The sequence below is a fragment of the Tinamus guttatus genome, unplaced genomic scaffold (genome assembly GCF_059628265.1).
Source record: "Tinamus guttatus ecotype Peru unplaced genomic scaffold, ASM5962826v1 Tinamus_guttatus_pri_ptg000524l, whole genome shotgun sequence".
NCBI classification, from domain to species: Eukaryota; Metazoa; Chordata; class Aves; order Tinamiformes; family Tinamidae; genus Tinamus; species Tinamus guttatus.
In genome coordinates, this window is record NW_028289058.1 from 172,447 (window position 1) to 199,311 (window position 26,865).

Here is a 26,865-nt window from a genome sequence, read left to right on the forward strand (position 1 = left end):
AAAGCTGCTGGATTGTCCCCTACTCTAGCTATGAGAAACTAAATTTGTTTTGCAGCATAAGTATAAAACTGTCACATTTTGTAGTAATTTCTGTCCCCAAAAATGATCACTGAATTTCTGTTAAATTGGTATTTCTATTGAGGGGGGTTCTGCTCTATCATGGCATAGTCAACTGGGAGAACATCTGAGAAGCAGCAGCTGTTTACATTGGGTTACCAGCAGCATAATGTTCATCAGCTTCTTGCTTGTTCATGTTTCTGTTTAGAGCAGTGTTTTCATGTAGAAAGGAACATAATGCAATATTGTGACAGCAGACCAGACTTCTGTGTCTTCTCTCATCTCAACCAAACTAAGCTTAATGTTTCTGGAAGGACTGCTTAGTTCTTGTTTGGGGACTGTGTTTTATCAGAATTGAGCCTGCTGTGCTCTATCTCTGGCATATAATGAAAAAGCGACACCGTTGCAAGAACTTTCACTTTTCTAAATATTCCAGGAAAGCTATGTTGGGTATCAGTAGCTTTACAATACTTGTACCTTGTGGCTTCAATTAAATAATTGCAGAGCAGGGTAAATTCTCCAAATTCCCAGGAAAGCATTTTGCAGAAAGCAGGGGAAAGGACAAAAAGTAGCTTTTCAGTAGCTAATTGTGCCTGCTGTGTCTCTTCATTCCTCACTTCATTTTTTTTTTTTGCTAAATTTCCTAAAATGTTCTCTTCAGCTGAAGCACACCATCTGAAAGCTGATAGGTGATCACAGCCTATATGTGCATGTTCTCTTTGTGGATATGGAAAGCTGTGAGTGGGAAGAGTGTGAGGAGGAGCCTGGAGGGGATGAGGGAGGAAAAGGAGATGGGAGGGTGTCAGTTTGTCCAGGGAGGGCCCCTGTGAAATGAGGAGGCCACAAATCCTCTGGGGAACAAGGAAAAGCCAGGCTACACTTAGGTTATTCAGAGACTTGTATATCACTTTAGAGGGCAGATATTTTGAGAATATAATTTTAGAAGACTTGAACATCTCAACCTCTATTTTTTTTCTAAATAGCACAAGTTTTTCCATGAGCATCAGTGACGAGAGGGTTAGTGAGTTCAGATGACCTTAGGACAAGAGCACCTTGGCTATTTGTATTTGCAGGGCTTTGCTTTTCCCTGTGGATATCCTGGAAAAAGGCAGATTGAGCTTCCTGGGTTTGCTTGATGACATTATGAAAAGGCTGTTAAGATAAGCAAACACTCAATCTGTTGGCGGAAGAAAGGACACATTGCTGTCTTCCCTTGCAGTGTAAGCAGGAACAAAAGCAGCTTGTTTGCTTTGAAAAATTATTCAAACGAATTGTTGTGGTTTCCTTAAAGTAAAATCTCAATGGAAAGGAGGGAAACTAGATGGGTTAGTAATGACAAATTTGTCATTACTAATTTTGAAGTTAATGCATAAGGCTTTGTGCCCAGTAGGTTTTGGGAAAGGGTCTTTCTGAAGTCCTCTATCCCCCAACCAATAAACAATGTTACAAGCATCAGATGAAGTCATTGTGGTGTTACTGCTCATCAAATTTGTTCCCATTCAGTGTGTGATATAATTTGTTTGCTCTGATAAAATAGCAAAATGAATGGTGTCACACATGTACTGCAAGCAACTTCAACACTCCTTGCTCTGTCTGTTTTCTCCTTTGAAATTAAAACGAGAATTTTTTTCATCAGCTGTTTTTCATCATCTTGTCAACTTGTTCATGACACGTTGTTTGCAGGCTGTAACTTTTGTAATGGAAATGCCGAAGAGAAGCTATGTAGTTCCCTTTAAAAGCTGTTCTTTTTGTGTAAACATCAATATGGGACAGGTAGAAGTCAATGACACTACTTTGGAGAGCCAGTAGACCTGAGGAAGTAGAGTTGTTTAAGGCTTTGATATCTGCACTGAAAATCCAAGTCTAACTTAGAGCTTTTCACCAACTTTGACCAGAAGCTGCATTGAAATAGTCTCCTCTCTTTTTTGTTTTGTTTGCCTTTTTCTTTAAAAAAAGCATTTTTTGAGTTATCACTAACAACATTATGTTTTTCCTGCGATACCACTGGCAGGGCCTAAACAGCACTGAGACCACTTTACTCATCCCTGATCATCAAGTGGTAAGCAGTAAAAAAATATATATTCATGCTTCCTTGCATGAATTTGTGTGGCATCTTCTATTACCATGTGCCAAAAGGTCCCTTAACAATTTTCCAGTTTTGAAACCATCCTTCCAAAAATAATTGTTTTTGTGTATATAAATGCATGTGGCTTTAACATTTATTCCTAGTCGATGGACCCTATGAGCCCTTCATGAAAGGGTTTGATGGATTAACTCGAGCATTTTGATGAACTGAAAATTAGAAGGCTTCATGCAGCAAACAGGCCAAACTGCAAAATGAACTATTGGTGGAAAAACTGGAAAGTTTTGTGGTTTTATTTTGTTGGTTTGATGGGATATGGAATATATTCTGCTTATGGTGTTATTAACATATGCAGGATTCCTTTTATGATCATAACTGGCAGGTCTCAGTCAGCATGATACTTAAAATTCTCAGAGAGAGAAATAAATGCTAGTGTCATTGGCTTTGTGATGCATTTCTTATTTCAGTAAATAAGGAAAGCTGAAAACATCCTGTGAATGAAAATCTTCAAACATGACAATTGTATTAATTGTCAAACATACCAGAAACGATAAATACTCATAGCCCCTTAGAGGGAAGGGGAAATTAAAAATTCCCTTAAGAAAACTGGAGAAGTACATGCTGAGGTATATTAAAATCGTTTGCTTGCTTACATGGGGCTTTGGTGTCTTATATTAACACATATTTTCTCTTAGCATAGTGGGCTTTTTCTTTTTTTTTCTTTTTTGTTTAATGTTGTTTCTTATCCAGAGAAGCTGCTTTTGCGCATTTAAACTTTAGTTTAACATCTTGGTGTCTTAAAACAGCCTTGAAATGCATGTTTTCAAGATTTCAGATTTTCCTGTGGTTCAAGATTGTAAGACAGATGTAGTAAAGGTGCAAAAAGAGCTTGCAAAATCCAGGGCCAGCAAGCTCGTGTTTTTTTTCTTTAATGGCATACATTTTGTTGAACTTGGTAGCCTGCACGAAGCATATCTAGCAACTGTGAGAGGGTTTTATGCACTGCTTGGAAGTGTCTGAGGGTTTTGCTTACAGGGACTCTTCAAAGGAAGAATATTGATGGGAACTTTGTGCAAAATGGATCTCTGATGTAATAAAAACTGAAGTTCTTGTTGAAAAACAGGAGTACAATTTGCCTTTAATTCTTTTCTTTTTTGTCTTTGGAAATGAATTTTATTGAATTCTGCATTTAGCACAGCAGAACTTGAATGGGTGTTTCATCTGGTGTAAAGGACACTAAATATTCTGTTCTGTCTGACACTAAAATTTTGAATCTAAGGGATGGAAATAACATTGTGTTTAAGCAATAGGGTTTTGTGTCCTCTGTTATGCAGATATCTCATTTTCATTCAGCTTTCAAACCCATATGTTTTTCTGTGTTTTAGTGTTTTGGAAATATTTCTTACAGTGGATTGTTAATTTATAAAGAATTAACAAATTGCTTTGCAATGCAGTCATTTTAGTTTGCTGTGTTGTCAGTAACATACTTTTATTACCTTTGATAATCACACAGCTAATTAGTAAGTAAATATTTGTTAGTCATACCAGGTAAGTATGCAAACCATTGCAGAATTTTGATTGCTTTTTTCCTTTGGGAACTTCAATGGTTTTCCTGGTAACATAGGAATAGGACAACCTTTTAGCATACCAGTTAGACTAATTACACTCAGATTCTTCCTAGCTACCGATTTTTTTTTTTTTTTTTTTTCCCTAGCAAAAGCAGAAGCTGATGGAAGGTGACTGCCCAACCTGTAGTCCTAGTTCTGCAAGGTTGGGCATGGGTGTCACATCCAGCTCTGGAGGGAGAGGATGAATTGGGGGACATTTGGATTGAATTTGAATGCTAATCTGAATAAGTATTTATTGCTCAGAGCAATATTGCTCTGCTTCCCTCCCTTCAGGCATGGAGATGGCTAGGATATTTAGTGGTAAGGTGAGTTGGCAGGAAACTCAGTTGCCTGAAAGGAGAGCTGCACTAAGCAGTGTGCGAGGTTATGTGGATGGCCAGAAATAAATTGACTTTGCATCAGTTCAGAGTCCCTTCTCTGAAGCCCTTTGTTGTCATGTTCTGTGGTGGATGCCACGTCCAGCAGTTTGCTTCCCCCCTCCCATTAGAAGCGACTGTCTTGTTTGCTTTGGATTTGCTGAAGGCCCTGTGGGGACGAGGTGGTGAAGAGCTGTTCATCAAGTACTTAGTGGTGTGACAGAGTTGCAAGGTTTGGATTTCAGAGTGCAAGTAGAGGGCGGCAGCCACTGGCCACCACTTATCGGCTTCACCCAAGTTGGTTTGGGCAAAACTGAATGTTGGTGGTTGTAACTCTTGCTTTTGCCTTGGACTATATTTAAAAAAATACATTTTGGTTTTGTACCCTCTGCCCTCAGTCAGATAGTCCTGCGAGAGGTCTTCAGTTTATATCTAATATGAGGATTGTGGGTATTTTGACTGCAGTTTAGCTGAATGTTGTCCAATGTGCTTACCTCAGACGGGTGTCTAGGGCTCTTAAAACTGGTGTTCCTACAGGAGAATAGGAAGATACTTTCCATGTGTCCATGTCAAAAGTCTAAAGTAATTTTGAGCTGATGCGTTTAGAGAACTTTTGGAAATGCTGTTAAATGTCCAACACTTGCAGTATTATCCTTTCACAAACTCCTATAACAACACTGGAAGGGAGCTCTGGAGGTTTGACCTCCAACCTAGCTCAAAGGTAGGTTGACTTTGCAGTTGCCTCAGCTGGCTGAAGCCCTTGCTTGGTCAGGTTTTGGAAGTCCAAGGGATGGAGATGCCACTGTCTGCTTGGGGAGCCTGTTATACCTGTTCATCCTGTTCATCCACTCACTTGATACAAGTAGGAACATCCCTTGTTGGGACTTGTGACCTCTGTCTGCAGCCTCTTCTCACAGGCATGCGGCCAAAGGAGAGTCTGACTTCCATGTAATTTCTCGCTGGGAATTAACTGTGGTGACATGTGGCTTAATACCTGCAGGCTGACCTGAGGTGGAGGTTTTTTACCACAGTTCTGCAAAGAACTTTTAAGAGTAAAACTTAGCAATCCATTACGTTTTGTGGTTTACCTATGTAAGCAGTGCAACCTACCAATGTTATTTCCTCTTTTTTTTAGGCCTGTAAGTTCATTTATGCACAAAACGTCATGAATATCTAGGACTGATCTTGTTGTGAAATCCACAAGCAGCAACATTGGAAGGAAAAAATTGAGTTTAATAACTAGGCCTGTCATGATTTTGTGATGAATCATATGTTTAGAAGGGGAAAGATTCTATGAGTATTCCCTATCTAAAATTAGATACAATAGGTTTTTTGTATCTTTAAATACATAAATTAAAGCTTCAATAACAGGCATGAATTGTGATCTGCTTTAGAAAACCAGTAGACTTTGACATAAAGATAAAAATATTACTTAAACTCTGTGGAATATTCCCATAACTGTGCTATTCCAAGAATTTGGGAAACCTGACTTTGGCAGGAGCTTTAAATATTACTCAACTCATTTTATCTTTCTTAGTGTTTTTTGGCTTTTGATAGTTCCCTAGAGAAAAGCTGTTGCTGTCTTAAATTGGTGTGACCCTCTAGGCAGTTTCCCAGTTTTGTAAGTTGCTAAAATGCACTTTGGGGTTCAATTATTAGAATGCTGCATAACTACAGTACTACTAGTGCTGTGTAGATTTATGCCTTGTTCTAGATGCAGATTAAATTCACATTGAAGTAATTGCAAACTGCTTCTGTAATTTGTACAGAGGGAACTGTAGGCATGAAATAAAAACAGCCTGGGAAATGGCAACTCGCTTGTTTCCATGGATTGCATGATCCTTGCGAGCCTCTTAATTTTATGTGCTCATGTGCTGTATATGGAAGCAGAGCCTTTTTCTGAGTACCTCTCTTCATTTGGATTATTGTGAAGTAGCCTATGTTAATTGGTGTGCTCCAAATATTTCCCAAGAAAAACGGAATTCCCAGATAGGGAAGACAGAGGTTTGTAGCCCTTGAAGGGATTAAGCAACTATATATTCTTTTTAAAATACCCGAGTTATTTCAGTGAATGCCAATGCTCTTTTTCTCTTCATAAAAGATAAAGGTATTATACTCTGACTGTGGATGGTTGTGTGTTTTGCTAATAACTGTAGGTTTTTTTTTTCTTGACTTGAAGCGCACAGTTTCCTTAAGTCCAGTGGGTGCTAGAGTGGGCTTGATGCTGTTGGCCTCGCTAACAACTTGTTGGTTATTCCAGCAGACTGGGAGGAGATATAATCTGTTCCTGAAGCGACGTCTCAGGGTAAAACAGTGACGAATGATATTGCAAGTGGCTGGGATGGCTGCAGTAATAACATGCTTCACTGTGTGATGCCTCTTGTTGACCAACGCGGGAGCCAAGTTCACAGTGGCAAATACTTGGTGCCTTCCCCCCCGCCCCGACAATTTTTCACTTGCAACCCTATATGGTTTGTAAGGGAGGAGACTGATGTGTCTCTATACAAATTATTTGATTTTTTTTTTTCCTTTCTAATCTAATAAAATGAAAACCAAATTCAGTCCCATGTAAATACATGCTGCTCTTGCTGTGTGGTGTGGCTGGAACCAACTTCCTCAGCATAGAGATAAATTTAGACTAAAGTGTCACCTCCCTGGAGAGCATTTTGCTGAAGGAACTTGAAGTCTTGTCAACACTTAGAGATAAATACTTAATAATATTCCCTAATACGATGTTAATTTTGCTAGGACCATGAGGTAATGGTCTTTATTGGCATAACATTAATTGTTGTGGCCTAACTCTTACGTATGTTATTAATACAACTTGATGTAATGATACAGCATGCTGCTAAATGAACCCTACTGGATCAGTTGGAAAAATAAAGTGTACCAATTCAACAGAAAAGTTAAGTCTTCTCCCTCACCTCCCCTAAGAAAGCAAGTACTCAATTTTGCATTCTCTGAAATGTCACCTGTGTAGAGGTTGTTAATTCCATATGTGAGCACCTAAGTATCATCACTGGGATGTGTGTTTTTTCTGGTGGCTGGTTAAACCTTGCTATGGAGGCAAAACTGCATGGATTTTGTTTTTGCTACCTGCTTTAAGTGGGACTGTGCCCTGGTCTGCCACTCGCATAGAGCAGCGTTCGTACTAACCTGGCAGGAAAAACAGCGCTGTCCAGTAACACTCGTGATCATCAGTTCTGATGTGCTCCAAAATCTGAAAGAAAAATGGTCATGTTGTTCACAGGCATTGCCACACTAACATACACCTCTTTGAAGAAGAGTAAGTATATTATGTGTGTGTATAGGCATTTAATTTTGAAGTTACTTTTAACTGGATGGAGGCATGGTTAAATCTTGCCTGAGTACATTTTCAGCTATGAAGAAACTGAAAAATTGAAGCAATTTGGGCAACCTATTGTCTTGTTTTTCTTTTAGAGAAACAGCAATACTCTTTTTAACTGGAACTGTGTATTTTCTACAGATTGATAAAAGACATGAAAGCAAAGACTCTATTTTCTTCAGGGATGGTGTCCGTCGAATTGATTTTGTGCTCTCGTATGTGGATGATCTTAACAAAGAATGGGAAAAAAAGTTGGTAAGTTGCTGCTTATGGTCCCTTTGTAATTGTAATCTATCATGACCCAAATATCATTTTCCAAGTCTTTCCAAATGCTTTATTCAGTAGCACTTGAACTTGGCAAATCCTTATATCATTCTGTGCAAGTTAATTTTTTTTTCCTTTTGGATATTATTTTACTAAATGCTTAGAGTTGCACTTTCTGAATAATCACTGTATTTAAGCTGGTTGATTATATTATACAAACAGTTTAACACTAGGTAATATAAACACTTTCCTATTTTTCACAGCCTTAACAACTGTATTGTTGTTGAAACCATGGCAGTGAACAGAGGCAAATGTTGGAGGCTTCTTCTAAATGAGTGAAACACTAACCAAATAAGATCTAGAAATAACTTCTCTCAGCTTCTCGTGAAAATCATAGAAAAATGTATATATTTTTTCCTTCCTTTGACTTCAGTTAAAGTAGAAGCAGATTCTTAGATGTGGCACTGAATGCATGCCATTTTCCTTTGTTCAATTGTTTTATGCTCAGAGTAAAAACAATAAAATTCAATTTAGCTTAAAGGTGAACTAAAGGTTTATTTAAAGGTGAACGTTTTCTATCCCACCCTGGTGTTTTGGGAGGCTTTTTAAGGTTGTAGCCCTTGCCAGTCTGCCTTTTACAGTAAAGCAAAACACTTTAAAACAAGAAGGAAGAAGAGACAAGTCAGTGCAGAGAAATAAAAGATCCCCTCATAAAACACAGGAAAACTTTTTCAGCTTTTTGCATGATAAACTTTTTCCATTAGTCCCATTCAGGTAACATGGTCAAAGAGAGGGATTATTTAGCAAATAATTCAAGGAAGGGGGAATTAAAACATGGGCTTAAGTTCATTCTAGTCATCCATATAATGCCTAACAAGGCTTTTTACCTACTTCTTCATGGGTTCTTGGGAGAGGCAAGAATCTTGGCTAGATACTAGACCATCTACCCAACTAGGGTGTCAATTCTGCATATGTCTGCTGCTAGCAAACATACAAAAGGCTCTGTGGAAGGAGGCCTTTGGTGGGTGCCTCTGTACACTGCTTTTGCAATTGCAGAATTGATAGGTATGAAGGTGTTAATATCAGGGCACATCAGTTTTTGAACAGCTTTGAGGGCATGTGCAGCAAAAATTAAATTATCCTATATTTATGTCTAGTGTAAGCCTTTTTGCAATGAGCATACTGGTAAATTAATGAAGACCTCCTAGCATAGGAATACTATGCTGTCCCCTTTGTGGGGAGGGAAAACTGAAATCCTGATGCAGTGCAGCCGTTGGGATGTGTTGAGATGTGATAATGCTATTATGCAGTCTGCATGAAGTGCACATTTCTGCTCCTGCAGTGCAGTGACTTGGCAAAATATAAAAGCTAAGAATAGAAAAACCTTGTTGTGACTGCTATGTTTTGTGCTTCCTTGTCTTAAGGAAGCAGCTTTATTCTGCATTTCTAAGAATGGGTGAACAACTTGTTTATGCATTTAAGCACAGCCTTGATACAGCTGCTTTGGAAAGAGGCAGTAAGTGCCTTTCCTTCCTTAGCTTCAGGCAGAACAAATGTATTGAATTCTGTGATGCTACCCAGGAACTCTCCAGCCTAAGCAACTTAAATTCTGTTTTGAATCTACCTTCTGAGCTACATGCCTGTCTTAAACACAAAGCCACTGCAAACAAAAAAAGATTTTTTTTTTTTTTTACAAGACTACACTCTTCTTTTAGTGCCTCTAGCAGATTGACTTAATTATGTTTTGTTTTTAATCTATAAAATAAGGAAATATGGAGGAATAGATGAATTAAGCTTACATACATAATCTGCTAGATCTTAAGCCATGATTTTCATTACCCAAGAGTCTACTTTGAGATGTGTGGGTAGATCAGATTGAGTGCATTTGCACAAGTCCTGCAAAATGAAATGTGCAGAGTACAAATAAAACCAGGATCTGTGAATGCCCTTATGGTCCTGCCATATTCCTAGAACTCATATTTCTGTCCCAATATCCTACTCTAGGCTGTAGTTAGGGTGTGTTGGACTACTGTGATACGTAAGAGTTGAAGCTTCTCCCCTAAGGGGAAGGGAAAGGCTGGAGGAAGAGTCTTTTTATTAGAATAATATATGTTGTGCACATCAGAAATGATTTTATTCTTTTATTTACTGGCATCTGTTACTAGCAGTAATAACACTGTTATCAAAAAACAGATTTATAACAGCTATCTGTCTTGCCTAGATAACTTATAATGCAGTGTTGCCTCTACGTAGGTTGCATTAGTGCTGTTGGACTTTGGATTTTGTTTTATTAATCTTATCAGGATAGTTCACCGTGCTCAGGTCTCTATTAGCTGGTGAAGTTCCTGCCCTGTAATAGGGGGGATATGCACAGTAGTGGGATCAGAGGTGACTGCTCTGTGCCCTACATGTATTACTGGGTTCACAAGATGGGGTTTATTTTTTCCAATTACACTTAAAATGCAAGGGAAGGGATTTAAGGCCAGTTTTGGTTGACATAACTATCTCCTTTCTCTCTACTCTCTGATAGGGAGTTGTATCATTTGTTGTGCCTCATGTGAAACTTTGCAGGTTTATGAGACTGTGAGCAAGTACCTATTAAGTAACATCTGCAAGACAGGCCTGACCTGAGGCTGAGTTTTGTCCATTTTAAGCCTTAGGCGGAAGCATTAAGAAGAAATTAAGTGTTTGGCAAGAAAGGCAGAACTCTTTAGTAGGTTGATCTACATTTAGGGATGGTTATTTTGAGTGCAGGAGGAGTATGTAACTATATGGTAGGTCCCAGTGTGCTCTGGTGGTGACAACTTACTGGGAAGAAGCAGACTGATAAAAGTAGCATAATTTCTATGATAGTTTTAAAACTTATCACAATAAGTCTATGGTGACAAAAGCTAAGTTGGATGGCTCTGTCTATTAGTGAGCTGCATAGCAAGAACTGACATTCAAATGTTTTGAAGTGCCAAGTGGCCTCTGCTGACCCCTTTGGATCTCCCCCAGGATTGCTAGGGAAAGAATGTGAGGCTGTCTGCTTTGTTTGGAGAACGCACAGGCAGGGAGAGCTTTGGATATTCAACTTGAACAGCAGCTTTCATATACCAGCTTTGACTATAATCATAAATCACCTTCAAGTTGTGTTGTTTGCCCCAGGATTAAGTCTGCAGACAATAGTTTTGTTTGTTTATACAGCTGCATGTCTGTGTTTCTGGGAGAGTTGAATTAAGAAGTCATGCATGGGATGGCAGTTCACATGCAAATGCAGGGGTTCTCATGTTTACTAACTTCCTAGCCCAGTATCTAATCTAATATCCATTGATACTTAGCAAAATTGGCTATTTGTAATGCAAGGTTATGCTCAGTTAAACATATCAACATATTTAGCATAGGCTTGAGGACCTTTAAACTTGCTATTCATGCTGTATTAACCAGAGTACTTTATACCAGTTCAAAGTGTTAGCTAGGAAGCCACAGGTAGTTTTGCTAGTGTTCTCTAATGAGGCTGAGGCTCAATATTTCACAAATTCTGTGTTTCTCCTGGCAGTTCTTCAGCAAATTTTCTATAATTACACAAGTGATTGGATCTCCTAAGAGGAGTAAATGAGCCTCCTTTTATGGAGCAAGAGATGAAGATGGTGTTCTTGCCCAAGTTGCTACCTGGGAATTGATGAAATAAAGAGTTGGGAAAAGTAAGCCTCAAACTATTCCTGACTTGTAACATCATTAGCATTGCTCAAAACTTGTGACTTGATTTTGCTGCCTGGCTTATGAGTTTGCCTACTTGAAGAGACCCTCCCTAAGCTGAGAAGGGGCTCTCCTGTTTTGAACCGCAGTCTCATGTGAGTCGTTCTGGACCTGTTGAGTTGTTGTGACTCAGGAGTGGGCCAGTACCTATTGGCCAGTTTATATCTGTTGTTCTGCTTTCTTTTTACAAATTTGGCAGAGTTTAAAGCAGCCTTTGTCCATGGAGCACGAAAGAGTAGAGCTTCCCTGGTTCCTCAGTTGTTAAAATCTGTCCTTTTATTTTCAGGAAAGAAGAAAAGAATTTGAGAGCAATCTGCAAAAGGCTGGTTTGGAACTAGAAACAGAAGACAAAAAGGTAAGTTAAACAGGAGGAGGAAAAAATAGGACCAAAGAAATAGATCTGCAAGTTACTAATTAATCTTATTATTTTGTAAGTGATTATGGTATATCACAGATGTCAGTAGTTTGAGTAACTCAAGAGAAATCAGCCAAAGGCATCTCTGAGTTAGGATTTGCCAAGTGTGTTCATAAGAGCTGTGAGAAGAAAGCTTTTTTGCTCCAGGAAGTCATTGCCTTTTTTCTGTCACAAAAAGGAAGTGAAAAATAGCTCTGAACTACTAATCCAAGCCAGAGCAAATGGGAAGTTCACTTGGAGCTAGATTTAATGCACTTTAGCTTAGCTCTGAAGAGGCTTAAGCAACTACTCCTGGATTTCTGAAGTCCTGATTTACTGGGTATTGTAATTGGGATGAGCAAGGACTCATTACATTAGTGATACTGTTGTGCTTTGTGTGGGGAGAATTATCGTGCTCTTTTTTTCTGCCAGGGATTGGGTGGAGTGGAAAATTCCCGATGAAGTTTAGACTTTAACATCTGCAGATAGGGATTCACTGAGATACACATTAAATACCCGACTGCTGTAGTCTCCTGTGCGCAATGTAGGCAGGAGAACACTACCACACGGCATGCTCAGAGGGGTCAGGGCTGTGATAAGATTATCCCTTATCGTAGCTGCAAGGCCATGAAGACTTGCTCGGTCTTGTTGGGAATTGAGTTTTCCAAGGAGACTTGGTCTGTGCTGTGGAAGCTGTCCCCACCTAGGAAATCAAGAGCTTTGCAATGCAGCACAGTGGTGAGCAGGACATGTAGGCGCCAAGGGGCAAGTGTGACACAGCAAACTGCTCCATTGCCACTGCAGGATGGAGTGAGAGTGGTGAGGCTGCAGCATGCCAGAACAATGCAGCAGCAAAATACTTCATAAGCCAGCACGAGTTGTTAGTGAGAAGAGCTGTTCTTTGTATGTTTTTCCTTAAATGTGCAAAAGGAAGTAAATTGTGCAACAACTCCATTAGCAATCTTGGAGTAACATGCAGTTTAGTCTAATGTCAGATTTCACCTTCCTGGGGCAGGAATCCGAAGATGGCAAAATCTACTTTGTGAAGATCCATGCCCCATGGGAGGTTCTGATCACATACGCCGAAGTGCTGAACATTAAAGTTCCCATCAGGGAGAATGACATTCCATCGATGGTGGAGAACCCCTTGGACTGTGTCCTCACGCCGTTCAGGCTCCCCGAGAATGTGATGCACCCTGAGCCTGACTACTTCACAGCGCCGTTCAGCAAGGACAAGCAGGAGTTGTATCTCATTAATGATGAGAGCACTTTCTTTTCGCCATCCATGAGGAACAGAATAGTGCGTATATGAATTTCTGTTTGTACTTAGGTCTAGATTTACACTGGCTGTGGGATTACCTGTGCAAGAAAGGAATACATATAATGGAAAATCTCCTAGATGCCTGTGAATCTTGTTTAAAATCACAAAATGGTATTGGTGGGAATGGTTGAGGGTCTTTGCTAGCTTGCCTCCAGGAGCCTCAGACAGGTTGCTTCTGGTAAGGGATAAATGTGCCACTTCTGCACAGCTCTCTGCATCAACTGGTAGAAATCTTAGTCTTTAAAACAAGATAGGACTGAAATGTGTGTTTGAATTTAGGTTTACTATATTTTAACACGTTGCCCATATGGGACAGAAGAAGGGAAGAAAAAGTTTGGGATTAAAAGACTGCTAAATAATGGCACCTATTCAGCTGCATATCCTCTACATGATGTAAGTACTTCAGTTATCTGCTCATTTGAACATTTCCCAATGTTTTATCTTTACCTGTGGTCAGACTCTTGTTTTCAACAGAAGTGAAAATGTTATTCAAACCCTTTAGCTTGTCCCAGAAGTTATTTCTGTTTTATAATACACAAGAAACATCTGCCAGCCCTGCTATTTGGCTCTTATGTGTCAAAATGTTTCTTTCTGAATTTCAAATACCCCAAAAAACAAGTAAAATATTTCAAAAATAAATGCCACCTTTTGGAAATTTGTGTGCTTTTCATTGCCAAGAGGCATTCAAGAAAAGATGAGCAAGATCAAACTGAGTTCTTAGCCCAGCCAGAATTTTACAATGCAGAGTAAAGTTACTCAGAGCCATTGGAAATGGTGTTTATTTGAACACATTTAATTTCCAGGAAACTGATGAAGCTGTAGAATTTTTCCTAGTTTGGGCTGGTAGATACCTGATGGCAATGAAATTCTCATTAACCTCTCTTTTGTTCATTTTGTGCACACAGTATTTCAACTTTAGAAACCATAGCACTGAGCACAGTATAGTGTAACATCTGGAGGCATGAAAACTTGAATTTATATTCCCTAGTTCACATCACAGCCAAAAGCTTTTCACTGTGAAATTAGCCAAAAGAGCCTTGCTCTGAACTATAGCAAATACTTAAATTTGAGCTAGTTTTAATGAATGAGAAGTAAAATAGGGGATTCCTGTTTTTAGGGAAGCTTGAGCTTCTGCAAGTACATATGCTATATAGGAATAAACAATTCATCTCAATCTACTGCAGTAGAAAAGGATGGCAAAGTACATGTTATCCTAGTGCAACATTAGTGTAACAAATTGAGATGGTTATGGTACAGGTTGGTTAAATATCTAAAATCAATGTTCTCTGAAAATGCGCATGTAATGTGTAAGTAATTTTAAAAGTTACTGGTATAGAGAAGGTTCTGCTTATACAAAAGGGCTGAAGTACAATACTGACTTAAAATTTTGAGCTACTTTGATTTCCCTGAGCTTGAGGAGCATGTTTTCATCAGTGTTCATTTCTTTTGATGTAGTATTTGAGTCTGACGTTGACCTGTTTTGCCTCTCCTCTGATATGCCCCCAGTGCCAGTACTGGAAAAAGGCAAGTGATCCCAACTGCGACAGCGAGCGATACACGCTGTACATGGAGTGGGCCCGTTTCTTACGGTTCTACAAAGAGCAGCCCTTGGACCTCATCAGGTAAATGCTGCTGCAGAAGTATTTGTGGCCTTGGATTTTTACTCCTTTTGTAGCTTGTAGGGAAGGATATACATAACCGGGCACTACATCTTTGGAATATGTGGCAAGTGCTTTTATTGGCAACTAGCTAAAATGCTTTACCTCAAATCCAGCCTGTTCAATCTAGCCAATGCTCTTGAGGTCAGATATTTTACATGCAGTTAAATTGTAGCTGAGTACATATCAGAGTACCTGATATAATCAATGCTGTGGCAGGTATTTTTAAAGATGGAGCTGAAATGGAGATTTCAACACAAATTTGAAAATATTTTGAGAACAATCATTATATGAAGCTTGACTCTTCAGTACTGAACCCGAATTTAAACTAGATTTACTCCCCATCTCTTTGATTCAGCTCATTCTTACCTAAAAATATATTGCTTTATTTATGGATTACCTTTGCTCTGTTTTTAATGCAACGAATGGTGTTTCTGTGATAAATAGCCCATTTGCTCCAAGTATGTGATCAAAACTATTGTGACCAATTAAATTTTGAATAAGTACTTTGAAAATCTAAACAGTAAATCTTTATGTACAGTATTGTGTGGGCAGGGGAAAGAGTGATTGAAAGCTGCTACTTTTGACTTCTTTCTGGCAGAAGAGGCCATGTATTTTGTTTGTTAAACTTGTGTAGCTCTCACCTACGGCTTGATTCAAACTAATTTTTACCAGTACATGCCAATGGATTTGCTTTTATGTAATGTGTGAATTTGGCGCATGGTTTTACTTGGACTCTTTTGTGTTCAGGAAGTACTATGGTGAGAAGATTGGAATCTATTTTGCCTGGCTGGGATTTTACACTGAGATGCTATTCCTTGCAGCAGTTGTTGGCTTAATCTGTTTTCTCTATGGCTTGTTTACAATGGATGAAAATATGAGCAGGTGAGTGGAATATTGAAAGTCTCCTACACTCAAGGTGTTTAAGACTTACCTAGCAAATCAATCAATGAAGAGAGAGGGGAGAGAGGAAAACAACAACAACAAAACAAACAAACAAACAAAAAACCCCAAACAACAACAACAACCAAAAAAACCCAAACTTAGAAAACCTTTTTTCTATGAAAAACACTCATAGAATGTTTTTTAATCTTGGGGCAGACCAATTTGTCCTCCAGCTACATCTATTGACCAAAAGTATGGTGGCAGCTAGTGTAGAACTGATGACTATTAATTAGCAAGAACCAACTTGTAGGCAAGACATGGTATTTTACAGCTCTTAGTGCAATAAAAAACCCACACTGTTGCCAATCTGCAATACATAAGTTCTTGAGAATGCTGCTAACATCTCAAAAATAGTACTTCATCTGCTTATTTTCATAATATTTAACTTGAATTGATCTCAGAGTAACTTGACCTCTTGTGGAGGTGAAGGGGGTGGAAGTCCTAATTTTTACTATCAAAGCAGGAAGATGAGGTAGATATAAGCAGCTCTTTCTACCCAAAAATGAGGGCCTTATAAGATGGAGGTTGCTCAAGTTTCTTTTGTAAATAATTTTGTGTTTTTTCTTCAACAGATTCCAGGATTTACTATATTCAGGGATTTGTCAGGGAGGAGGGTTGGCATTTTCATTGCTTCTAATTTTAGTGAAAAAGTTTCCAGGAACTAGATTTTTTTTAACAAGAAAAGATGGTATAAAGAGTTCAGAAACAAGCATTTATTTGCATTATTTTGATACTTGCATTGTACTTAACATATGCTGAATTCACCTGGATATGCTGCTCTGCATATTGTGACTTCTCTAGATATAAAGGAATTATATATAGGATTGTAAACTTCACCCATGGTAGCAATTAAGTTCAGTGTGGATTAAAGAGGATTCCTTTAACAGATTGAGACTGAAGTAGCACATTTTGCTGTAGATAGGAAAGTTGAATTAATATCTTTGCTTTTAGAAAAGGTATGATGAGCAGTGTAATAATCTGAAATATTGCATAGTTTCTCACATGAAAGGTATGCATATAGACTTCAGCTTCTTAGGGGTCTCTTTCTGGAAAGAAAGAGAAGAAAAAAAGAAAAAACTAAGCATATCTGAAGTGATTTCTTAGTTTTCCTTCTTGTAACAGCTGCTTTAATTGTCAGGACCTGAGCTGTTACAGGCTGTGTCAGTGGATGTGGCAAGTATGAGAAACCTGCACATGTTGAGTTTAGAGCAAATGAAGCTTTACTGTTGTGTTTTTTGTTGTTTTTTTCTTGAAATAAGTTTATATAGTATTTTTTTAACAGTATCTCTTTTAAACATATCTTAAAACATTTTGTTCTTTAGCAAAGAAATCTGTGACCCTGCAATTGGAGGAGAGATCATCATGTGCCCTCTTTGTGACCAAGACTGTGACTACTGGAAGCTAAACACCACGTGTGCCTCCTCAGAGGTTTGTAACTGGTTCTTCAACCCTAGTTATTTTGTTCATGATGTAACTATTTTACTGAATCTTTCCTATGTGTTTTGTTGCAGTATTCCCACTTGTTTGATAATGTGGCAACTCTCTTCTTTGCTGTTTTTATGGGTATATGGGGTGAGTACATTTGATAATAAGTTTATGTTGTTATGTTAAGGTATCAGTGTCCCCATGAGGGATTAGAGGCCCTTTGATTGCAGCCCAGCACTACTGGGTCGCCAGCAACTCTTTGGGACCAGAATCAGTTTGTTTCTCTTCCAAAGAAGCTCATACTCAGCATGTCTGTTTCTACTCTGCAGAAATGGGTAGATTTTCTGAGACTTGTATAAATGTTTCCACCAACAGACTGGCTCAAACTCCAGGATTATGTTGTCTGGAATATATGTTGGCATCTGAATTTTGTGTGTCTTTAACCATGTTATCCTGAATCCATACTTCTTACTTCCTTGAATACCTAGCTTTTACTGTTCCTTAACTTGGATACAGACTTATTAACCTACAAAGAAGTGTTTGAATACTTAGTCATTACCTTTTCCACAGAGTGGTCTGAAAAAAACTCCTGAAATAAGATTTGTGAGCCTGTTTGCTGAACCTTGCCGAACGTTCCTTGGTTTTAAACTATAGCTGTTCTAATAGATTAGTCATTTGGAAAGCACAGCACAAGATCAGATTTCCTGTGTTTGTGTAAACCAGAGTCCCTTGAGTTCAAATAAGATCAATCAGATTACTAAAGGCTTTACATTAAAAAGCCTTCTATAAGCTACTTTACAATGTTACATGGTATTAACCCTTGAAAAACAGTTCTTAAGCCAGTCTCAGCCCCAAACACTTGAAAAGCATCACGTATTCGCTGTCTTTAAAATGACTACAATGTCAAATATCCAAGTAGTAACAGGAGTCATTGAACTTAGTACTATGAAACAGTTCTGCTTATCAGTAATACAGCTCATGCATTACACAGCTGTATACAAAGAATTAACTACATTATCTCTGTTTTTGTTAATCTGTATTGATATTTGTGTTTGGAAAAGTTAAAAAGTAATTGAACATGGTGCCGTAACATGGGAATAATCCACATCGTGTCTTGACAGCTTCTTCATCTGCTCTTGGACTTCAGATGATAAATATTTGATTTTTATTATTGTTCTTAGCTATGAACTTTAAGAGGTAGTTGATAGAAATAGATGGGTCACACTCTGAGAGCAAGTAAAAGGCTGTAGAATAGGAGCCAGTGCAGAGACAAGTTATGAATGTAGGTGGTAACCTTGTTCTCATTTCAAAAAAAAAAAAGAAAGCTTTTTAATAACACTTTTTTAAATTGCAGTTACTCTTTTCCTGGAGTTCTGGAAGCGACGGCAAGCTAGACTGAAATATGAGTGGGACTTGGTTGATTTTGAAGAAGAACAGCAGCAACTCCAGCTGAGGCCTGAGTATGAAGCCAAGTGTACCCAAAAGAAGAAGAATCCTGTAACTCAGGTAACTAAACATGCATGAAAACTCAGCTTGGGGCTGAAAGATGTTAGGGGGAGGGCTTGATAATGCATGAGCATCTAGTTGCTAGGTAAAGATTAGTATAAAGCAGGTGAGCAGTACAGCATTTATATTGGAGCAGGGCAGACCCTACTGTATCTCTGCACAACTAGGTTTATGATCCCAAAGATCTTAAGTACAGGAACGTGGTGCCAACCACACCCTGGCCCAGGCTGGCTGAACAAATAAAGCACACGGGGCATCAAAGCAGGACTGCCATGCTTGCTGGTTTTGCACTGAAGTTGGCAAGAGCTGAGCTCTGGGCTCCTCGGCTGTCTAATATCAGTCATGTCAGCAACTCTGCTGTCAGCAGTTTGAGAGCTTATTACTCTGTTAGCATTGCTTGATATCAGAGCTAATAGCCTTTCAGGACTCCCCTCTGCTATCCAGTCCAGGGCTACCTGCAACTGCCTCTCTGCACTTAGAAAGAGTAGTTACAAGCTGAAGGTTGCTGCAGTCTGGAATCTGAGCTACAATTATCTGCCCTACTAAATGCTTAAACTAGTTAATTGTCTTCTAAGCAGGACTAAAACCCTATTGAGGTGGGAGTTGTTTGACAAATTCAAGTACCAGTTGGTTATGTTAAAATACTTCTGAGTGAGGTAGTAGATGTATTTAAATTATCCTCCCTCTTCCTAGAATTGTTTTGCATATAAATAACTTATTTCCACCAGTTCCTAAGATAACCCAGTCTTTAGAAAAGCAATAGAGACTTGGCCCAAGGGGAGAAAAATACCATTATTATACAAAGAGTAGCCTGGTGTTCAGGGCTGCCCCTTAATTAGGGAATGCATATGCTAATCTCATTTCTCCTGAGGCTTCTCTTGCTTCTCTTGTTCCCTTTAGTTATTATTCAATTCAATTACTGGATAATCCTTAATTTGATGACACATTATGCTTATTACCTTGGATTTTTGGAAGCTCTGTGATGCTTATTCCAGTTACAGTGAACTTCTCAGGCTAGCTGCAGTGTAGCCCAGTTTTCTTTCACTAGGTAATGTTTCTAGGGACTAAACATGGGATAGGAGAATGATTTAAAATAGATGAGTTCTGCAGTCTAAAAACACGTTAGATATAGGCTAAGAGTTTACTGGGTCATGGGGAACATGGCTTTAGTTAAACTTAATTACTCCTTACTCTGCCATGATTCAAAGTTCTAGGCGCGCTGAAACAAATTGCTCATCTTGAGGCTTAATTCTCAGCAGATGAGATATCAATTAAATACTGGAATCATATTTGTGTGCTGACCTATTTAGGTTGGTGATGGCTAAATTTGACTTTTGTGCTTTTCTGCAGGATCTTACTTTACAGAAATATAAATTTATACAACTAAATGGACCCAGTCTATGCAAAATTAAGCCATATTGCTGCACAACCTTGTCTGCATTTTGTTCTTAGATAGAAAACTACTTGTTAAATAGCCTAGAATATCTGAATCATTCCTTCCTAATGTTATGCATTAACAAATAATGCATATTAAGTGTTACTGTATAGAGTCCCCTGAGATCTGTGTCCATATCAACTTACCTTTAGCTTTTTGAGCTATTAATAGAGCCTTAACTGTTACTGTTATCAAAGACCTTGTAGCAAGTCAAGACCAAAGTATTCTTGATAGTGTTTCAGGTATCTCTTGAGCAGATATAAACAGTAGGTTTGACTCTCTCTTGAGACAACAGTGCATTAGGTTTAAAACGAAGCTGATTCCTACCAACATGCTACTGACTGACCTGGCTACAGGATATTGCCATCCAAAGGAGGTCCTTCTGGCCAAATGGCTGCGTGCACCAGTGTGCTCAGCACACCCTGGGTTACTGTGCAACAGAAACTAAGCTTGCTTCAACACCACCTTAATATGTTGTGTGGGTGTTCTTTTTTTTGTTTGTTTTGGTGCCTTTTTTTTTAAATTGGAAGATATCTGCAGCTGCAAAGGAGGCATTTGCAGCACCTTGCCTGCTGTATTTGGGGCCCTTGTGTCCAAGAGTCACAAGCGTGGTACAGAATGATAGGCCTTGTCCCAAAGTTTTATCAACTTCAGCTTATTCTCTATCAAAATTTCTTCCCTTGGCATTACTTTAAGTAAACTCCTATTAATATGTATAATCTGATATTTTAGGAATTAGAACTGGTTGCTTTAAAGAGACCTGCACACGTGCGTGGAAAACTGTGCTTGTGCTATATGGGAATAGTCTTTTGGGTAAGACCGAGCTGCCTCACACTACTGCAGAGATTGGCAACTAATAAGTGTAGCCATTTCTTCAATAAGAAATTAAATTGAAGGAGTGGAAGAAAAAGCTTTCTGGCTGTGTGGAACAACATAGTACATCCAAGTACACAGTGGTTTTAAACCTTCACATGTAGAATCTCTTATAAATAATAAATAAGTTTTAAAAAAAAAAAGTTCTGTCCTGACGGTGTGAATAAACTGGATCTTTTTTCCTTCAAGTATTGATTAATATTTTTTTGTGGTAGTTTGTTTAATATTTCTAGGTATTGTGTTTACTTCTAGTATTGTTCATGGCCAGTTCTTTTGTCCCGAGTGCTCTTATTGGCACATTCAAATTCATGTTGTACTTGCCCAAAAAGAGAAGGGTTACAAATGGTTTTCCTCGGATGTAGTCATTTTCACACAGCTGTTGAGCTCTCTGTGCTGCTTGATATACAAATAAGACTATAGATTTGTGAACTGTGCTGTGCTTGCTTGACTGTTTCAGGAGATGGAGCCTTATTTGCCTCTAACTAGCCAAGCTGTACGGTTCTGCATCTCAGGAACTACCGTGTTGTTCTGGGTGAGCATCTCTTGAATCATCCCTTTAACATGAATTGCTGGTTATCACTAATCATCCTATTAATGCATACTAGTGCATTTAACCTTTCCTTGAACTGTTTTGCAAAGTGCACTTCCTTTCAGCTGAAAAAGATGAAAGGCCTTGGAAATCTGTCATTAACTAGAAATGTGATGAGCCTTTCTAGCATAAGGATAATTGCTGTTACCAGATCACCTTGGAAAATATGAAGGCAAAAAAAACTGCAGTGAAATGTCATTTGAAGAGATAGCTATACAATGAATTGGCCAAAAAGTGGGCAATAAATTTTGATAAGTCCTTTCTGTCCTGATTTTTGTGAAGCTTTATTCTGCATTATTTTGAGTATTATTAAATCGCCTTGCTTTTATTGTGTTAACAAAATTTTGGTGGGCTTAATGCATCTAATAAGACAAGATATTGCTTGTGTACTTTGCATTTCAGTGCTGCTGACCTTGTGCCCTTAAGGAATGGTATAAAAGGGTATAGAGCATGATTCTATATATCGTGTTTACATAGTGGCATGTATGTAGCCATAGAAAGAACTGTAAGTGCATTTTATACCTGTTGCTTCCAGGTGTCTCTGATCATAGCAAGCATGATAGCGGTGATCGTGTATCGCCTCGCGGTGTACGCCGCCTTCGCCAGCCTCATGGAGAACACGCAGACGTTGGAGCCCATCAGCGGGCTGCTCACGCCTCAGCTGGCCACTTCGGTCACCGCCTCGTGCCTCAACTTCGTCATCATCATGATTCTTAACTTCCTGTATGAGAGAATAGCCATCTGGATTACTGACATGGGTGAGTGGTGTGCTTGGAGAAGCTGCTGTGGAGGAGCCACGACAGATGGGAGCTGCCTAGGGGTGGCTGACCTGCTGTCCTCACCTTGGGCATACTGGGAGCCTTAGGATGTTTGCAGCAACATCTTTTTTTTTGTCTGTGGCTATATGAAACTTGTCCCCTCTGTTTAAATAGCTATCCCAAGCTCTCTTAGTATAACATTTGCATATATTAAAATTAGTTCCACAGAGGCCATTGTATTGCTCAGCACTAATTAAAAGTCATTTAGTATTACACGGGACTCATCAAAGCGAGAGGAAGCTGACTTGATTTAGTGATATTTCAGCTAGAAGTCCTGGATGTGTATTAAATAGTAGTCTTAAACAGATTACAGTCATATTGACTAAGGGGAAAAGGCTAAATAATCATATCTGCTCCTCTGAAGGAGCAGGGAAAAAGGATAGCATCCATCCTCTAGGTGTTGTCTCACTACTGCCTATCTTAGCTATGGATTTACACTTACAGACCCAAAGTTAACACAATTTGAAGGCAGAAGAAGCAGTCAGGCCTGGAGTATCTTGTGGCTTTGGCCATCAGGAGTGTGATGTTCAGCAGACTTTCCAGAGCAGGTGGTAGGCAGAACCAGAAGGATCTGTTGGTTTAGTAACAATTTCATGTGTGGGTCTGGAGTGAGAGCTTGAATGCTGGTAATATCCTTCACAAGACCCATTTCTGTATTTTTGTTTGTTTGCCCTTTATTTTTTTATCTATAGAAATTCCTGTGCATCTTGTATAGGAAGAAATGATGTTGGCAGAATATCCCATTTAGGGGAGGGGGAAGATGAAAAATGTTATACATGTATAACTAACTTCTTTTAGGACAGCTGTACAGGTGACCTTTTTTGAGTTCTTCAAAGAATTAACAGTGGGAAGGTTTTCCTTGCAGACACAATGGGATGTTGCACAGGCTTTATTTTGATCCTTTGCTAGACCAAATTAGACCAGTGAAAGAACAAGTAATAAGTAAAACTGGCACTAGCAAAGAAAAACAGAGGAAAATAAGCTCTTATGCCTCATTTCTTTAAGGGCAAAAATAGGATCATGAAGGCTCAGGCATGTTAGTGGAGTGGTTTAAGTGTTAGCCCTGCTGTGTTTATCTGCTGCAGAAAGAAAATGTTTATTAAATGGGACTGCTGCCCTCTTATGGCTGTGGGAGGCCACACACAGCTGGGTTTTAGAGAGATGTTTGAATATAAGAGTAGGAAATGCTGACTACCTCTGTCAGGAATGTATGTGCCAACTCCCTTGCCTTCTGAATTCCTAAAAAACATTAGGCCAGACTTTGCTTTTAGGCCTATGGACACAGCCTTATAGAAGTGCAAACTTGCACCCAATGCAGAAACATTAACTTATTCCCATACAACTTTAGTCTTAAGGTAGGCTAGTTAAACTAGATCTGAACAGAGAATGTGATTGAGAGTGCAGCAAGTCTTAAGGAACATTCAGTTATCACTAGAGTTCCTGGATACTTCCCTCATACTCCCCTCTTATGAGCCTTGTCCCTTGGCAGCCCTGGGCCCATCCAGTTCCTGCAGGTTTCTATAGAAGTTGGCTATATCCAGCACACAAAGTTCTGAAGCAGCCCTCTGCCACAAAGTAGGGTTGTCTTGTGTTCTCTGCATTGTCATAACCAAAGCTTCCTATTTGAGAGAACACTGCTAGAAGGGTTTTGAAATGGACTATATTTAGGAGTCTTTAGTGGGATAAGTGCTAGTGGATGGGATGAAGAAGGAGAAATTGAAGCTGCTAACGCTTCAAGAATTGAATTCTGCTTGCATACCCAGAGCACCGGCACTAGAGGCAGATATCTGAGCAGAAACATGATTTGCTGAGCTCTTTTCCAAAGGAATGTAAGGGCACCAGGGATGAAGAGTATTTCTGAATCTGTGGTCTTTTAAGGGCATAAGGGAAAATAAAATAATTATATTCTGTTTTTCAGAGATTCCCAGAACTCATCTGGAATATGAAAACAGGCTGACTATGAAAATGTTTCTGTTCCAGTTTGTCAACTATTACTCGTCCTGCTTCTACGTGGCCTTCTTCAAAGGGAAGTTTGTTGGTTACCCAGGTGCCTACACATACATGTTTAATCGCTGGCGAAATGAAGAGGTAGGACTTGATTGATGAAGGCAGAATGAACAATCAGCTAGTTGAACTGTTCCTCCCCTCCAACCTATCCAGCTGTAAATTGCCAGCTGTGGGTTTGATCTGGTGTGAGGTGGATTGGTGGCTGGCATCTGTGTAGGGGTTCTCCTGAAGCTCCAGGGTTGCTCTTAAGCATCAGAGTCACATCTTTAAATGGTCCCCATTTTTAATGCATATTTTATTGGACATGTTGAGCCCTTATTTAACAGCTTCCCTTAAGAGGGGTGGCTTGGCTGCCTTGGCTGCCAGTGTGGGTGTGATTTAAGTATTGCCCTAAGGACCCTATGAGCATTTCTCCCTTCCATTCTCATGCCTGCAGCAATAGGGAATGTCTGATGTGGGTCATGTCCATGTTGATGTTACTGTTAACCCCCCATCTGCCTTCTGCAGTGCGACCCTGCAGGCTGCCTGATAGAGCTGACGACACAACTCACTATCGTCATGGCTGGCAAACAGATCTGGGGGAACATACAAGAGGCCATCGTCCCGTAAGTCACCCCTCTGCTCAGAGGCTTGTGAAATGATGGCAAGGAGAGAATCGGTAGGCGCGATGAAAATTAACTGCCTCAGTTCTGGCAAGCAGACTTGCTTTAAAAGTTTTCTGGCGTTTCATTTGTGAAAGCACATTGCAAAAAGAATCCTTTTTTGGAGTGAAAGGAATACTTAGTTTGCTCTCTCCCCTGTTACCTCTTTCTGTGAATATAGCTGGATTTGTAACTGGTGGGGACGACGGAAAGCGAGAAGTAATCCCGAAAACTTGTACAGTCGCTGGGAGCAGGACCATGATCTGCAGATATTTGGTGCCTTGGGTCTGTTCTATGAATATCTAGAAATGGGTAAGTTGAAAGTGCCTTTTTAGAATAAGGACAAGACAACTTTACTTGCATTGTGAAGATGATTAGACTGCAGTTAGTTTTGAGAGGTAATGCTACTGCTTCCATGTGGTAAACCATAGCAAGGGAGCAGCTAAAAATCATGCCTAGCCCAATGAACTAAGCTGCTTTTGCAGCTCATAACGCAGGGAGTTTCATAAAAACACTGCCAGGACTGTTCCCCTCGTTTGGCTGGTGAATGTTCCTGTTGGCACAGCCAGCTCTGTCCCCGTGTGTTTGGTTCCTGTTCCCAAGCGTGCTTGCTGCTGATCTCAGTGAGAGGTCCAAGTGTGGAGCAAGTGCCAAATATGCTCAATGACTGCCCTGCAGATGGGGTCTCCGAACTGGATCAGAGAAAAAACCATGGTCTGGGATTTGCACCGAGTAAAGCTTTGATGTCGTCCAGCAGAGGGAGCAGGCGCTACCAAGAGATTGCTCAAAAGTAATGCTGATGTGATCCATATAGGAAACTTTGACAAAACATAAGAAAGTAAAGCTGCAAATTGAAGCCAGACTAGAAGTCTGAAGTCATGAAAGTGGATTGTGTGGCGGGGAGTGTGGGGGGCAGGTTATTATCATTCATTGAATAAAACATACAAGATGTCCTCTGCTTGGCCCTGCACTGAGGAATGATGCAGAATGCATCAAAAGAGATTCTGTCTTGGTAGTGAATAAAGGCATCACTTGTGTATTCTGTTGGCAGTTTTTAAACTAATTTTAAGACTCCCCACCAGAACCAATAAGGGCAAAATAATAGTATTTTAACTAAACTAATAACAGTGGGGAGAGGTAAGACTGTGATAAAAATGAAAATATTCTCAGGGCAGGGGTAGACTGTATGTTGTACAGCCTGGCAGAAGTTTGCCATGTGTCTAGTTATGTTATCCTAAATGTCACCCGTCTGAAGACTCTCATCTCAGGGCACGTTTTGACACTTGTACTTTTCTTCCCTCTTGCAGTAATTCAGTTTGGGTTTATCACTCTCTTTGTGGCCTCCTTTCCTCTGGCTCCCCTCCTTGCTCTGATGAATAATATTTTGGAGATCCGAGTCGACTCCTGGAAGTTAACCACGCAGTACAGGAGACCCGTTGCTGCCAAGGCACACAGCATAGGAGTTTGGCAAGAAATCCTGAACGGAATGGCCATCTTGTCTGTTGTCACTAATGTAAGTAGCTTAACTGTGCTAAGTCAATGTTGTATTTGTGTTTTTAAAATTTCCTTTTTAAATCAGTCAACACTTTCTGCTTTATCCCTAATGCTCATTTTTATGCCATGCTGGCCTAGGAGGTGTGGTCAAGCTATCTGGGCATTTGTGCATCTCAATCCACATTTTGTTGGACCATAATTAATTTGCTTTTTCCAGTATTTTTGCAATGACATGAGCTAGCCTGAAGTTTAACGGGAAGCACCAGGTTGTGCAGAGGGAGCCACAG

The 26,865-nt window shown here is 39.5% G+C and overlaps 1 protein-coding gene across 4 annotated transcripts in view; it reads left to right on the forward strand.

The window, feature by feature from the left end:
* ANO5 (anoctamin 5) overlaps positions 1 to 26,865 on the forward strand; it is a 40,974-nt gene that overhangs the window by 11,204 nt on the left and 2,905 nt on the right. For 2 of the 4 annotated variants that reach the window (XM_088533825.1, XM_088533827.1), the window contains 15 exons: positions 7,612 to 7,725; positions 11,759 to 11,827; positions 12,882 to 13,166; positions 13,467 to 13,580; positions 14,694 to 14,809; positions 15,596 to 15,730; positions 17,113 to 17,218; positions 17,302 to 17,362; positions 18,570 to 18,721; positions 21,487 to 21,561; positions 22,154 to 22,376; positions 24,355 to 24,524; positions 24,951 to 25,048; positions 25,266 to 25,396; positions 26,392 to 26,597. In XM_088533825.1, the coding sequence (XP_088389951.1) occupies positions 7,612 to 7,725; positions 11,759 to 11,827; positions 12,882 to 13,166; positions 13,467 to 13,580; positions 14,694 to 14,809; positions 15,596 to 15,730; positions 17,113 to 17,218; positions 17,302 to 17,362; positions 18,570 to 18,721; positions 21,487 to 21,561; positions 22,154 to 22,376; positions 24,355 to 24,524; positions 24,951 to 25,048; positions 25,266 to 25,396; positions 26,392 to 26,597 (2,055 nt within the window). Of the gene's footprint in view, positions 1 to 2,068; positions 2,117 to 6,384; positions 6,430 to 7,611; positions 7,726 to 11,758; positions 11,828 to 12,881; positions 13,167 to 13,466; positions 13,581 to 14,693; positions 14,810 to 15,595; positions 15,731 to 17,112; positions 17,219 to 17,301; positions 17,363 to 18,569; positions 18,722 to 21,486; positions 21,562 to 22,153; positions 22,377 to 24,354; positions 24,525 to 24,950; positions 25,049 to 25,265; positions 25,397 to 26,391; positions 26,598 to 26,865 lie in introns of all 4 variants that reach the window. The other 2 variants (XM_088533828.1, XM_088533829.1) reach the window with 2 other exon arrangements.